The sequence below is a fragment of the Rattus norvegicus genome, chromosome 8 (assembly GCF_021556685.1).
Source record: "Rattus norvegicus strain SHRSP/BbbUtx chromosome 8, alternate assembly SHRSP_T2T, whole genome shotgun sequence".
NCBI lineage: Eukaryota > Metazoa > Chordata > Mammalia > Rodentia > Muridae > Rattus > Rattus norvegicus.
In genome coordinates, this window is record NC_141541.1 from 69,592,107 (window position 1) to 69,607,609 (window position 15,503).

The 15,503-nt window shown below is 51.4% G+C and overlaps 1 protein-coding gene across 23 annotated transcripts in view; it reads left to right on the plus strand.

Moving 5' to 3' along the window:
- The window catches only part of Tle3 (TLE family member 3, transcriptional corepressor), a 45,659-nt gene that overhangs the window by 20,777 nt on the left and 9,379 nt on the right, over nt 1-15,503 (plus strand). For 8 of the 23 annotated variants that reach the window (XM_087563942.1, XM_087563946.1, NM_001436410.1 and 5 more), the window contains 6 exon segments: nt 29-91; nt 1,459-1,533; nt 8,597-8,801; nt 10,219-10,235; nt 14,095-14,214; nt 15,062-15,112. In XM_087563942.1, the coding sequence (XP_087420068.1) occupies nt 29-91; nt 1,459-1,533; nt 8,597-8,801; nt 10,219-10,235; nt 14,095-14,214; nt 15,062-15,112 (531 nt within the window). 23 annotated transcript variants of the gene reach the window in all.

Here is a 15,503-nt window from a genome sequence, read left to right on the forward strand (position 1 = left end):
TTGATTTGTGATCCCTTTTCCTTTGCAGACAGAGATCGCGAAGAGACTGAACACGATTCTAGCCCAGATCATGCCTTTTTTGTCACAGGAGGTAAGGCCTTCCTTTGTCTCTTTCCCTTTCTGCCTGGGGCAGCCCAGTGTGGCCCTGGTTCCTGAAGCCCCAGCCCCTCACTACCTGTTATACCGATCCAGCTGGTAGGATTAACAAGCCTTCTCCGCTGACCCGGGGGCAGAGCTCACATCACAGGCATCATGTGCTCCTTTTCCAAAGGGAGAATGGTCCTCTGCCACACCGGAGGGTCTCATCATCTGCAACAGTGACGAGACCCGTGACCAGTGTCTTACATGGACCTGATCACTGGCTTCAGCTTTCCAGAGTTTAGTCTTATAGCTGGTTCAAGTAAGGCTGGTAGGTTGGTGCCAAAGGTCATACCCTGTGTGGGGTGGTGCTCCCCAGGTGCTATGTATCTTCTCAAAGGCCTGATATGCCTGTAAGTTTTTAAGCACCCCTTGGGAGATAGCCCCCATACCCTGGAAATGGAGTCTGGACTCTGGAGCATTTGAGTATCTCCCAAGAGATTTCAGAGGTACTTGCAGACCTCTAGTCCCTGTTTCTGTCCTGTCTGACCCCACCCCAGCACATGCAGGGCCAGGGCCCTCTGTTCATTGCCCGAGGTAGCTAGGACCATATGAGTTCCCTGCTGGAGTTCTGGATCTGAGATAGTAACCTGGGTCTGACTACATCTAAGGAATTAGATATGGCTTGTGCTACTTCACAGCTTCTGGGAGTGTATAAAACTTAATTTTTAATAACAGACTTAGTTTTTCAAGAGCAAATTTAGGTTTGTCAGGCAAGATTAAGTGGAAAGCAAAAGGTTTCCTGTGGCCTCTCCACACAGGCTGGAGTGTCTGCTACAATTTTGAGTCCACACCAACACATCATTGATTCGGAAGACCTGAGACTGTGTTAGAATTTCTTTGGTCGTTCTCACTCTCTCTTTCTAGCTAGACTCTTAGCTCTTTCTTTTGGTAGCCGTAGATATATGTTTCTTCTCAGCCTTTTAAATCTGAAGCCCACATGTTCTGTTTAATTCACCACTGTCCACTATAGCTGCGTGTCCTGGAACATGGCGTCCTATGTGATTACAGTAATGCCTAGAAAAGAGTCACCCCAGTGTGTAACACCTGATTACTGCACAGAGCAATGGTTTTCCTGTATGCGAGGAGGCCACGGGCCAGTCTTGGGTACTATCTCTGCTTTCCTTAGAAAGTAGTACATGCTTATTTAAAGACTGATGAGAACGTGGCTTCACCTGTTACCCTCATCCCCAAGCCTTGGGCCTATCGATCGGGATCTTTCCATCTTCTCTGGGGAAGGTCCCTGAGCAGCTCCAGGTACCCCATGTTGGAGGGCAATCGAGGGTGGCCACTTCTTGATCACACTTCATTTCCCAACAGCATCAGCAGCAAGTGGCGCAGGCTGTGGAACGCGCCAAGCAGGTCACCATGACGGAGCTGAACGCCATCATCGGGGTACGTGGACTCCCCAATCTGCCTCTCACCGTGTGTATAGCCCTTTTATTCCTCTCATTTACCATGACCAGAGATGAACTCTGACCTTAGGTGCTCTCAAAGAATGGCAGCCCCAGGGCCCGTGGCATCCCTAGGCAACTGAGGGCTTGGATTCATTGGGGCTCTTTACACAGGGGCTTTACCACATTGTCTCCTGGTCCCCAAACCAAAATGCCAGACACACCTTGAGTCCACCTGTAACTTTATTAGCTTCCACATCTGGTGCCCCTAGCTTCCAGAAGGATCAGCTCCTCACTGCTGCCTCCTCTCCTCCCACCCCCACTCAGGCTGCCCTTCTTTGGCCTCCTGGGGTCAGAACCATCTCTGCTGTTGATTGATGTGCACCGTGCTGTGACAGTATTGGGGTTGGGGTCTTGCTGCTCCATGCGCTGGGCTGCATGGCTGAGCACTCTTCACACGTACGTCCTTGTGAGTTTCAGCTGTATACCTGGATGGAACCTTCTAGAAGCCCCACCTTATTCCTAACACAGGAGCACACATCCCATAGTGCTGTTCTGGAGGGCCCTCAGGGAAGAGAAAGGAGAGGTGGGCTAGTTCACCTTTCTAAGCCTTCCTAGCTGTGGATGTGACAAGGGTATCCATGGATACAGACCCTCAGGACTGTCAGGGTATGGTTACCCGTAAAGGCAGTTTGAGGGGTTCCTTCTAGTGTTAGTTCCTATGGCAGCTCCTGAAGGTGGCAGGGCTTAAGCCTCCATTGATTCTTGGTGTTGAGGGGAGAGTAAACCCTGCCCACTGTGTGTGGGAAGGGCAAGAAGCTTGGTGGTGGGAGGTCACACCCTAGGGAGGGAAAACCACGGTATTTTAAAGCTTGAAGTATCTCCTGTGATCATCCAGTTCAGGGTTCTCGTTAAGAAATATTTCTTAAAATTTGCTTTCTGAAAATTTTATCATGCGTACAGTGTAGTTTGATCCCCACTACCCTCTTCTGAAAGAGTTTTGTTTTACATTTTTTGTTGAAATGGTGTGTGGTCCTACACGCCATAATTCGTGATACCCAAGAGCCGGTTCTCTCCTTCCGCCACGCGGGACCCCAAAATCAAACTCAAGTTGTCCGGCTTGGCAAGAAGTATGTCATGTCCTGAACCACCTCACTGCCTCCCCACCCCCCCTCCCACTTGCTGTCCACTTTTCTTCCCCCAAGTCCCCCTTTCACTGAGTTTATTTAGGGTTTCCTGAGAACAGGGGTGAGGTATGGGTGTGTGGGACCAGATAAGTCTTTGTGGCCCTGTGCAGTTTTAGGTATTCAGCAGCAGCCTTGCTTCGTAGCTACTGGGTGCTATAGACTAGCATACCCTGCACAGACACACTGTGCTCTCAGAACCTCTCCAGGGGTTGCCTAGATCTATGGGCAGGTGGCCTCTGGCTGAGAACCGGTTTAGTCTGGTTATTTCACAGAGATTTAGCAGTCGGACCCCCCTGAGAGCATCCCTGAGCTGGCCCGTGTCCTGCAGTGGTGGTTCAGGGGGTTAGGAGCGGGACCTAAGCTCCGGGTTGTCTTCAGAAGTTTTTCTCAGAAGCTCTTTGGTCTCCTGCGTTCCCTTCCAGACCTCTCCTTAAGGTCTACTGGGCAAGTTCTCCCACCAACTAAAGGGGGTACAGCCTAGTCCCATCTCTTACTCTTTGGAATTAAAGCCTACATATGAAAATACTTTTTTCTTTCTTTTATTTTTAAGAAAAAATGAAATTGGGAAGCAGCGTAGCTGGATTGGCTCCAGCTCCTTTAAGTAGCGTTTAGGAAGCTACAAGTTAGGTCAAGGCGGCCCTAGGCAGATATTGGAATTCAATTAAAGCACACGAGTGGGGCCTGTGACCCCCATTTTCAAGGTAATTGCTTCTCAGGCTCTGAGTGAATACGGCTGTCGTCCTGTCATTAGGCAGGCAGCCGTCTAATCGCCGCGCCTGACAGAGCCTCACAGGGCAGGAATTGCCGACAGCTGGGGCACACCCGGACTGGGGAGCTGTGCTTCACTGCCCTCCAGTGAGGGGCTTGTTCCTTTTCTTCTGGAGGCGAGAGGGGAGCCACCCTGCTGAGATAAGGGCACAGGCAGGGGCAGTACCCCCGTCCTGATTTCCTTGGATAGAAAGGTTTCTCGTGGCACACCTGCTCCAGTTGGCTGGTCGTGGCCTCCTGACGGGGTTGGAGTCTGGGGTCTCCATTTAGCTGGGCTGCCAGCAATATGAGGAACGTGGATGGAGCCAGAGCATGCCACAGGGTTGAGATCTTGTGGGAGAGCAGAAAGGAAGGACAGATGAAGGGACCTGGGCTGCTGGCCACCCCCTTCCCCAGCTCCCCATTGGTCCTTAGGGAACTCATGTCCCTTTGGGTGAGTAAGGTAGGCCTAGAGATGGAGTCCCTTTCCAGAATTTGGTTTTGCATAGGCAGTTGTGTGGTGGCCTAGGAAGTGATGGGCTCTTGGCTTCTTGGTCTGGGTTGCCTGGAGAATCATTTAGTGGGTGGCATGTGCAGTGCTGACTTGGTGTTTTTCTGAAGAGGGAAGATGGGAAGGGAGGAGGTAGTTGGAGTTGTAGCTTGTCCCCGACTGTGCAAAGATCTGTGAAGCTCTCTTAGGTCTTCCTGTCTTCTGCCTGGAGGCAAGCAAGTAGGATGGATGGCTGAACAGGAGTTGGGTGGTAGAATTTTAGAAGGGATAGAATGGCGGAGATGTTCTGCCTTAGTGTCTGTTTCTTTGGCCCAGAGACTGAGTTCACCTCAGGGGATTACTGTGCTGGGATCCTGGCTCAGGTTTCTGTTGTGTAGTGTAGTTACTTGGCCCCTGGCACTGTCCCATCTCTGAAGCAGGGATAGCAAAGATCATTGTGAACTCCAAAAGCTGCTGCCAAACCCAGAGGCCAATGCTGCAAGGGAGCCTACTGGGCCGTGCGAAAGACTTGGGGGTCGAGTTACCCTCTGCCTTACCAGGACTCTGTCCACTTCCTCTGGTGCAGCTGGTGGCCTGTTTGACTCCAGAATTGAAGCAGTTAGACAACTCCCCTAAGTTTAACCCAAATTACGAACCTCAGGACCGAAGCATCTAATCAGCCAGCAGAGTCATGAAGCGTGAGGTGTGTAATCCGGTTACACATGCTCCTCGAGCAAGCTCTCCCATCAGCCTCTGTTGTCAGCCATGCCTGCCGATCTCAGACCATGGGCACTAGGCACTCAGGGATGGAGGGCACAGAAACCACCACAGGGGCATGATGTGTTTGTGTTTGGTCATGAAATGGTCAAGGATGGAGAAGTGGATGTTCAGGAGTGTGCTTGGTTCTGGGTTTCTCAGTCCTCTGGGGGTTAAGGCCAGGAGGGAGAGAATCACTGACTTCCTTTCTTCTCACGCATGGAGAAGAGCCAGTATTAGGAGGAACAGTAAAAGCTGGAGGCAGGTGGCCTCAGACCGTGACATTTGTGACATTTAAGACATTTTTCTGCCATTGAGAAAGCTTCCAGTTGAAAGCAGTGTGACCCTCCCACTTAGACTAAACCGTTTGAGTACCTTGCTCTCTGAAGCCACCAGAGGACATGCTGCAGAGAACAGAAATGCAGCCTGAGAGTGGCTGCATCCCCCTTGCGTGCTGAAGCAGGTGACACGGGCCGTGCGCCTACCTACCTGTGAATCACATCAGCGCCAGCTGCTCCTGGCCCCATCCAGGGGAGCACTTGGCTTCATTCCCTCTGTATTGCCACCAAGACCACTGCTGGCAGAACCTCGTCCATCCAAAGGGCACTGGCATCCAGTTGCATCCATTCTAACTTTGTGGAAGAATTTACCGATTGAGTCTTCCATCAGTCTGTCTGCAGTCTTCTGGGCTGGCCCTCATGGTACCCTCAGACCACCCCAAGGAGACCAGAGCAGTGTTTTCTGGCTGTGCAGAGCCAGCCTCTCTGCTTGAAGATGAGAAATGGCCATTTGCATGGAAGCTCCTTGCCGAGACCCTGAGGCCGAGGAGCACTGTGACAGCCACGTTGGTTGAGTAGCTGCCACTGCTGTTGTCACAAGTTTCTGCTGTGGATTTCCTAGTGGATATTTGGGGAAAGCAGGACACCTGTCTACACTGATGCTTGACACTGATGCTCCAACTTCCTCTAACCAACTGGGCCTCCAGGGCTGCATGGCCACCTTTGAATCGAGCTCTCTGCTACCTCGTTCCTCCATTTCTCTGCTCTAACCTCCAGCAATTCACTCACTATTCGTGGGCAGAGGGATATGCCCGGGCTTGTCGGAGGTGCTGGATGGATAACACGACGGTTCTGTCTTCCTGCATCTGGTGCGATGATTATACCCATTAGCTGAGCTTGCTTGCACTCGGACTTTGCTTTTACACGGAATAATGTGAGTTCTGTGCAGCCCAACGGTGGACTTCACTTTGCTGTCCATTTTGCGGACAAGGAAATGGGCCCAGAGAGATCAGGTGACTTGTCCAGAGACTCAGCGCTGATAAAGGATGAAGCTGGAAGTCCCCCACCCCCAGCAGCTCTGCCTACATCCAGGGTCTGAGTTCCTGAAAATGGGAAAGGAAATTTCCTTCTGACCAGAAGAGTGGGAAGGGAATCTGTTTGGACTGGACTGAGTGGGCAGGGTGGGAGAGGAGACCCACACACAGTCTCACATGTCTGCAGGCAGCAACACCCTCCACGAGTGCTTTTGTCTCCTTAAAGCATCTTGTCTTACCAGTTCCTCTGTGCAGTGCAGATTAAGTACCCAAGTCCTTACTTTCTGGGCTTTTATTAAGTAATTATCACCCACAGACTTTAAAGGGCTTCCCAGCATGGAGTTTAAAACCAACAGGGCCCCAGTGGAGATTCTTTGTAACAAAATGTCTGGATAAAGCTGTATTGTCCAACCCTGCCATGGAATACTAATAGTCATTCAAAAGGAAAGTGGCATACCGTCCCCCCCATCCCCCTTCAGAACACCTTTTAAACCGGGTCATATAACAGTGTGGACAACGAGCGCTCATTTGTGGAGAATTGCACGGAAAAATTGTAGATCTGAAAAGCTAGATTGTCGATAGACTGACAGCTGGCGTCCTATGAGGTAGAAAGAATGGGGGAACTTAAAAAGAACAAAACTTAAAACTTTTTTTTTTAAAAATTCTTACAATGAGCCTGTGTTATTTTTGTAAGAAGATGTTTAAAAATTCATTTTCTTTAAATGGGAAAGTGGAGGAGCTGTGGTTATCTCCCATCTAAGAGGAGTCCAATCTTAGCTGAGAGGACTGGAGGTCCTGTGGCTCTGCTCTGAGAGCTCCCTTAGCTTAGGTGTGCTGCGACGCAGGCAGACCTGCAGTCATATCACTAAGACCCGTAGCCACCAAAAGCTGGCACAGGTACCTAGCAGTGAGGTCATTTCAGGTCCTCTTTGGTCTAGGGCAATGCCGTGCATGCCAACCTTTTACGTATAGCGTTAAGAGATGGAGCCTCTGGAATCAGAGGTCCAAGACCGCCAGAACAGCCTTAACGTGGTGGGAGAGCAGCTAGGTCAAAGATCTGCAGCTCAGTTCGTTGAGGGGAATGTGGGAAGCTTTTTAATGCTTGGCCAGATATCTGTAGGGACTCCCCAGGTCCTGTGGACTTTGAGAGCTGCTGTTTGGGCGACAGACACAAGCTCCATCAGCCCATGGCCATCTTTCTTGGCTTACAACATCATTCACCTCTCCCTCTTGCTTTGAACACTGTAGGTGATGCTAGTAGTTGACAGATAAGAGTCCAAATCCCATTTAGAGCAATGGGGCTTGGACTGACCATTCCAGTGCCTCTCTGTCACTCTGCTGCCTGTAAAATGGGCACAGTCACTGGTGACTCAGGTTTTATTTGGATGTGTCCAGGAATTTATATGCACATACAGATGGTATTGGTCCCTTTCTCTTGGGCTAGTCCAGAAAAAACATGTACACGGATTGGGACAAGCATACCCAATGCCCCAACCAGTCCCAAGAAATACCATCCCTGAGAAATAGTTGATACCACGTAACCTGCCCTATGATGCCAGTGTTGGCAGACTTATGAATAAGAGGGCATTCTGTCTTGGCTGCTGGGGAAGCATGGCAGCCTCTGAGCTAGGAACGTGGGCACTGGAGCAGAAAAAGGTGGGGACCCTTGAGGTTGGCCATGGGAAGAGGTGTCAGGCCTCAGGGTCCTGGGTTATGGGTGGGGAGGAAACGGAGAATGGATGTTACTTTGTGTGGCTGGGAGTACTGAGGTTACTAGGACAGTGGGAGATCCCTGTGAGAACCCTGTGGAAATGCCAGTGGCTGTCATGAAGCCCATTGAGTGGTGGCTGCATGCCCAAGCCCACATTACCTTACTGTAGTCCCCTGCAGTGGGTGCCGCCTCCCTTATGCAGATGAGGAAATTTGAGGCTTAGGGTATTTGGAACTCCTTGTCCCAGGCATGCAGATAGTGTCAGAATCAAGACCAGGATCCTGGCCCATCTGGTTCCAAAGGCTCAGCTCTTGCTGGTTCTTTGTTCTCTCTACTCTGATGGCCAAGGACATCAGCTTTGATTCCACCAGCCCTGGGACTTCTTTGCCCTGCCAGACTCTACCCTGTCCCGACTCCACCAGCCAGACTTCAGCTTCCTTAGAAGCTCAGTCAGGGAGGCTTTCCCCAGGTTCCAGCTTTGGGTGGGAGGCTCTGGCTGCTGATGTTAAAGGCATGTACGCATGAGCTTTGAGCTTAAAAATGGGTTCCTCTCCATTGAAAGGAAGCCCTGGTGACCGTGTGGGTTTTAAATGCATGCATTATTTATCTTGCGATTGGAAACAGGCATGGGAAACTCTGTCCTGAAACTGGAGCTGGGGGATGACGCTTGAAGACATAAATCTTCTACGCTGCAGTCCATTAACAGATTTTGTTGAGCAAGATGAGCATGTGACTGGGGGGGGACGTTTGGGGGGGATGTTTTCCCTGTCGCTTCCTAGTGGAGGAGCGAGGGGAAGGGCAGAGTTGACCCATCCTCTGCCCTCTCCGACCTGTAATCGCTCACCACCAACTTTATTGCAGCAGCAGCAACTCCAGGCACAGCACCTCTCCCATGCCACACATGGTCCCCCGGTCCAGCTGCCACCCCACCCGTCAGGCCTCCAACCTCCTGGGATTCCCCCAGTGACAGGAAGCAGCTCTGGGTTGCTGGCACTTGGTGCCCTGGGAAGCCAAGCCCACTTGGCAGTGAAGGATGAGAAGAACCATCATGAACTGGATCACAGAGGTGTGGATCTGGGTCGGCTGAGCTGGGTAGGGTGGGCTGGAGCTAGAGGACACACCGTAAAGGACGTGGCCAGTACTGTCACCTAGTCTGGTGTTAGCTAAGACTTGGAGCCATTGGTTGAGTGCTTAGTGCATGGGAATGCTGATTTAGACCCCCAGTGACTTACCAGGGGAACAGTCTGTTTATCTGCAACAGCCCCTGAATTCCCAATGGCATCCTGCCTATTCTTGGGCCAGCCCTGCAAGTCCTTCAGGGTGTGTTCATGATTGCATCGGGGGTTGTTCTTAAAAGAGTTTGAGTTGGGGCCTTGTTGTAGCCTTGTGTTGCTGTCTTCCTGAATCCCTGTATCTCGCCATTGGGAAACCTTCCAAGAGGTAGCGCTGCTGGGGGTGTTGCTCAGTTGGTGAGAGTGTTTGCCAAGCATGCCCGAACCCTGAGTTCATGCCTTGGCACCATCTAAACCAGGGGTGGTAGTGCATTCCAGTAAGCCCAGCAACTGGGAGCTGGAGGCAAAAAGAGGGAAAGGTTATGGTAATTCTTATCTGTGTAGTGAGTTCAGGGTCAGCCCAGAATCTTGCAGACCCTCTCAGACTAGTTAGTGGACCATCTCTGTGCTGGGTCTCAGGAATACTCCAGTAGAGGAGTAACTGGAGGGATGAGGAATCAGAGCTCTTGCTCTTGCCATCTGCATAGCACTGTTGGGTCTCAGAAGGATATCAGAGGGAACAAGGACCTGGCCCCATGCAGCCGCTTAGTAAAGCTGCCAACTTGTGCATTCATTCGGTTGGCTTTTAGGTTTTTACTGGTCCACATAGTCAACATCTTCCAAGCTCCCAGGGAGTTTCAGGAAGGACACCGTCCAAGCCCTACTCTGAGCTGTATCCTAGGAGCCGAGGCGGAGGCCAACTAATTTGTCCCTTCTTGACAGAGGAGAGGACAGTGAGAGCTGCTACTTAGCTGGGCCAGTGTGACAGAGGCCTAAGTTTCTGGGGGCTTTTTAGCAAAGAAACAGAGAATGGCGTTAAGAAAGCAAAACTGTAGAAGTCATTTCCAAATTGCATGGGATTTGTTTGTTTGTTTGTTTGTTTTAAAAAAGCATTAACCTTCTCAGCTCCCAGCTTTCGCTTGTGATTTCAGAAAGTATGGTGAGCCAAGGCTCTTTTGACACACCAGGAAGCAGGCTAGTGGCCTGGATTCCAGGTCATGCTGGGCACTGGTGGGAGGAAGCCATTGGGATGATATATAAGGGACCTGCCTTCATTGTACCCAGGGAACTAGAGTCAGGTTAACCAGTGAGGTGGCTTTAGTGAATCACAAAGGTTAGCAGAGCTGAGAGTGACCTTTTACCTTGTTTTCTCCCCCTTCTTTTTCTTTGGGGTCCTGACCCTCCTCCTGCCCTGGCTTTCCTGCCTCACAGAGAGAGAGTCCAGCACGGTAAGTGAGGGTGCTCTTGGTGTAGGGTGGGTACAGGAGGAGGGTGGGCCTGCCTAGAGGTTTGTTCCTAGAACTACAGGCCTGGCAAGTAGCCTGTGCTACCCACAGCTAACCCCAGTTTCCCGTTCTGCTCTGTGGGTGGAAGCTGGGGTTTTATGTTTCGTTTGTCTGTGTGTGCCCACGGCTGGAAGACCTGGCTTCAGGGCTGATGTGTGGGTGACAGTGTCTCTGCCCATATCCAGTACTAGGGGTAGTTCCTGTCTGTCATAATGTAGGAGTTACTGTCCTCTGTTGCCTGAGCTTTAATTAGTGATCTCTAAGTCCCCCTTGACATGGTCAACTGAAGCCATTAGCCCACAGCCTTACATCTTCCCAGGGGCTTTTTGGAGCCATTGGCCTGAGCCCAGGACTCCAAACTCTCCCTGATGCTGCCTAGGTTGACGGTTCATCAACCCTGCACGTTGGATGCCTGCTTCTAGCATAATCCCAAACCCTCCTTTCTTCAAATGCCCAAGGTTTCTCCCTGCTCTGCACTTTTACTCAGTTTAAGAAAGTGCTAGCAAGCAGGTATTAAGGCCAGGCCGCCCGCCTGCATGTCTGCCAGCTCAGAGATTTGCTGTAAATCTTTCTGATCACACTGAGGCTCCGAGATTCTGTTTCAAGTGAATAAGCCCTCTGAATAAGCACAGTGGAGTCTGGATAAAAAAAAAAAAAAAGAATCCCCCAGCGATTAGCAGAGCTATTTTATTCCTCATCGCCGGGCTTGTATCCGGGACCATCTTAATCTGCTAGGGTGGCTTTCCTTATTACCTCATGTTAAGTAGGACTTGGAATGTCAGGTCTTTAACTAGCCATCCAGGCAGCAGCCTCCTCTGGAAGCTTCCTCTGCCTGACCCGCCTTCCTTTCCAGTCCCTGCCTCCACCATCCAGACTGTTTTCTTACCTCCCCTTAGTTGTCTTACCTGGCCTGCCTGCTCAGAAATCCACACCCCCCTCCCGCCTGCCCCGCCCTTCCCCCCATTGGGCTCAGGAATGGCCTGGCACAGAAGAAAGGAATGATTAAAGCTGAAATCCATCTTGATTGCTTTGCTGTTGATCCTTAAACCGTGGCATGTTTTTGGAGAGGCAGTTTGCCTATGTAGCTGGCATAGGTGTGTCCATCTGTGTTGTCTCCCCCACCCCTGCCCCAAACCTCCAGCCCTCTCCAGCTCTGATCCAGTCTCAGCCTTGTGAGGTCTTGTGTCTTGACCTCGGAGCCCCAGTCTCTGGCACAGCATGGGAATCACCCTGCCCAGACAGCCTCTCTCAGCTCTGATAGGCAGACCCCTTGTAACAGGACATGGTCAGCAGGGGGCCTTCCCCAGGAAGTAGGTATTGGAAGCCCAGCACCCACTTCTTCATACCTATTCCCTTTTGGCTTTGCACTCCTGCTGAAAGCTTTCTGACAGAAACCCAGGGGGACCCCAAGTGTGCAGTCCTTCCCGCCATAATGCTCCTGGCATCCGAGCTAGGCTGACTCAACACAGACTGGAGAATGAACAGGGATGAATCCCATGACCTCTAAGGGCTGGGCATCTCAGAGTGGGTACCCGTGGGGGCTAGGCAGTAGGTACTATGAGAGCTGCATCCTCAGGGCCATGGTGCTGTTAGATGGTGGAGATTGACATAATCAGCCTGAGGAAAACAGGTTGTCAACAGTCAAGGGCTCCAGCAGGAAGGACAAGGCTGTGTCAGAGAAGGGAGGGGGACAGGCTGGAAGCTGCCCCAGAGGGGTTAGCCTGGAGTCCAATTAGAGGCAGCTTCATTCATATTTCCTTGCCTAGCTGAAGCAATAAAAAATACTTAGTTCTTTGGCTGCCTGCCAACCAGAGGCGGGCTGGATCGATGCCGCTAAATGCCTGACATGACTCTCCGGTAGCGGCGAGGGTTTTCAGCCTGACTGCATGAGAAGAAAGAGTTCCCTGTTCTCGCACTGGGTCGCAAGGAGAAACACGAGCAGCCACCCCGTCCCCTCCCTCCTCTCCATCACCCGCCTGCGCAGGGGCAGCCAGCCTGAGGGGCTGGAAGCATTTCTGCTTAGCACGGGGTGGCCGCCACCATCTGAGGAAATGAAATGAAATGACGGTGATTTTTTTTTTCTGCCTGTGCTTGCAGCAACTAATTGAATTGCGGCTGTGAGCGCATCGCCGCCGCTCGCCCGGCTGCGGGGAAGGTTGAGCTGCAGTTCCATTATAACCTCCATTTTTTTTCTTCAAGGCTTGATAACTCTGCCATTTTAATTTGCTTCAGGCAGAAACTTGGCAGGGAAGGGATGCCCAGAAAACCGGCTTAGGAAAGGAAATTAAGTTCTGTGGCTGGCTCCCTCACACACCATTCCCCAAACCCATCCACCTGCTGGCTGCCCCACCTCGTTCCCTGCCAGTGAACCCCATCCCTGGGCCAGCATTGGGGATAAAATAATAAAGTGGGGAAAGGAGATGAGAAGGATTACCCTACACGCCTTCAATGTCCTTCTTTGTGAGCACCTCATCTTGCTGTGTTTCCACACGACTCCAGCGTCCATCTTCAGCATGTGTGGACTTGTGGCCACTCATGTCGATATAGTTAGACCAGGATCCTCTGATTCGTTCTATCACTCCTGACATTAAAGTCAGTCTGAACATGGGTCGTTGTTTATCAGTACTTTTCTTATCCCTATGATAAAATAACTGGAAGGAGGAAGGATTTTTTGGCTCATGGTTTGAGGATGTACAGTCCGTTACGGTTACATTGTGGCTTGGAGGAAGGGGGAGTTGTGAGGTAACTAGTTACATCATAGCCACAGTTAGGAAGAAGCCAGGCTGTATCAGAGCCTGCCTGTAATCCTCTGTAGCTCTGTGTCTGCCAGCCAGACCCCTTTTCCAGAAGGTTCCAAGACCCCCCCTCCCCCAATCAGCTGGAACCAAGTGTTCTAAGCCCTTAACCTGTGGGGCATTTCATATTCAAACGGTGGTAGGGTGTGCTAGAGGGAGCCATTGAGTTCATAGTGTCCTGAAGGGGCACTAGGCCTTCAGGGTTTGCAGACAGCCCTTGCCAGAGTTTCCCCCTCCCTGTGCACAGTCACAGGACACCCTGCTTTCAGCCTTTCTTGCTACTCACCTGCCTCAGATCTTCCTCTTTCTCAGGCCTGTCATCCCTAGGGATTCCCCTCCCTCCCTCTGTAGCAGAGGAAGAACTGAGAACTCCCAATGCTCTCCCCAGCATGGAACCTTTCCTTCCTCTGCTGGAGACCTTAGCTTGATCTTGCAACTACACAGGACCCTGTTCTCTAGGGACACGGTCCCCACCCTAAGGGAAGCCCTGTCTTTACAAGGGAAAGGCTTAGTGGCCTTGCAGGGTTTGTGCCCTCGTGACACTGGTTGCTCTTCGGTTTGCCAGAGCTTGGCAGTGGAGGAGTTGCATGTCTCAGAGTTGCTCATCTATGCTTAGGGCTTTATCTGCAGCCCAACACCTTTTCTCATTCACTGCCAAATGTAAAATGGCAGTTCTACATGTGTGCCTGTCTATGGTTCAGGTCTGACTTGAAAAGACACATCTTTGCTTTGAGTAAATTGAGTGATGGGTGCCCCTCACCCTCTTGGGACCTTGCCTCGGGCCAGGAAACAGAAATAGCAGTTCCTTGCTTTTAAACATTGATATTGGGGTAAGTTCCCAGGGACCCAAGGTGTCCTGGGAACGTCCTTTGTGAACCGGATCTGCAGACACAGGTGTCTGTCCACGTCCTTCTTCTGGCCCTCTGCCATCTGCTCTTAGTTGACTCAGCCTGTGTGCAATATTGCATTCAGCATGGAGTTTTGACCCCAAGATCTTCTTCTTCCAGAACAATTCTGTGTCACCCTCAGAAAGCCTCCGGGCCAGTGAGAAGCACCGGGGCTCTGCAGACTACAGCATGGAAGCCAAGAAGCGGAAAGCGGAAGAGAAAGACAGCCTGAGCCGATACGTATGTGGGGTGGGCAAGTGGCTTCATGGATAGGGTTGGATGCTGGCTTTGGCCTCGGATTCTGGCAGTTTAGTTCTGAGTCTGAGAGACTGGTAGTTGTGTCAGGGCCCAGAGGGAGGTTCATACATAATCCTCTGATCAGGTGAGCCATTGGGAGCGAAATGGACTGGGAAATTGTCCCAACATGCACTCTGGGGAGAGCTGAAGGTTCTTCTAGACAGTTCTCTGCTGCACCCACGTGCCAAGGGAGCATCCTTGTGTACTCCAGTATGAACCCCACAGTCTTCACAGTCCACCCCAGGCATTCAGCCACCGAGACTCAGTTTGTAACAACCTGATGGCATGACCTTGACCTGTGAAATCCCAGTGAGAGCACGATTATGTGTCCTCCATGGCCAGACTGAGCAGGGGTGAGATCCGAGTCTAGAGGGGATAGTACCACGCCCTCTTTGGACCATCTGGCTGCCCTGCGTCTCTGACCATGTTACATAAAGCTTGGTGCACTGCAGAATGAAGCCAGTCCCCTGCTCCAGAGTGATGGAGGTGTAAAGATGAGACTTGCCTTACGAATGACTGTAAAATGAATGCTATCTGGGAAGGAAGGAGGTTCGGGCTTTAGAAGGCTCAGGACTATGTTAATGAGACTGCTTAGACATGTCAGAGCCCCAGACCAGAGACCCAGACCAGAGGCTGTGCTACAAGGAACTGGGAGAAGGAATTCCAACACTACTCAGAGCAGCGCAGCGTGGGCTTTGGGGTTTGGTTGGGGAAGTTGTTGGGGTGCAGGGTTAGGCTTGAGCACATCAGGGTTGGCATGGGCTCTTACTGGCTTCTCTCTTGCTTATAGGACAGCGATGGGGACAAGAGTGATGACCTGGTAGTGGATGTCTCCAATGAGGTAAGAGCAGGCCCCAGCTGTAGGGAGGCCCCTGGATGGATTTGTCCCAAACCACCCCACCCAGTGGAGCATTAGGGAAGCAGGGGGGTAAATGGCTTTGTATGTGGGTGCTGAAAGGTCTCAAGAAGTAGCCGTCTTTGATTCCCATAGTTGTCTAGGTGGCCCTGTCCTTCCTCTCTGGGGTTGGGGAATGTGCTTTCCTGGAGAGAATCTCCAGTAAGGCCCTGTTTAATAGGTTAGTGTCCTGGACTTGTATGTGACTCAGGGCAGGTCACTCCTCCCTGCCTCCAGATCATAGGTCATTCTTCTAATAGCCTCCCACCTGTGCCTGCCTGCTGCCTTCCTGTTACAGGGCAGGGATACCTGCTTGCAGCTTAAGAGCTCTGTAACA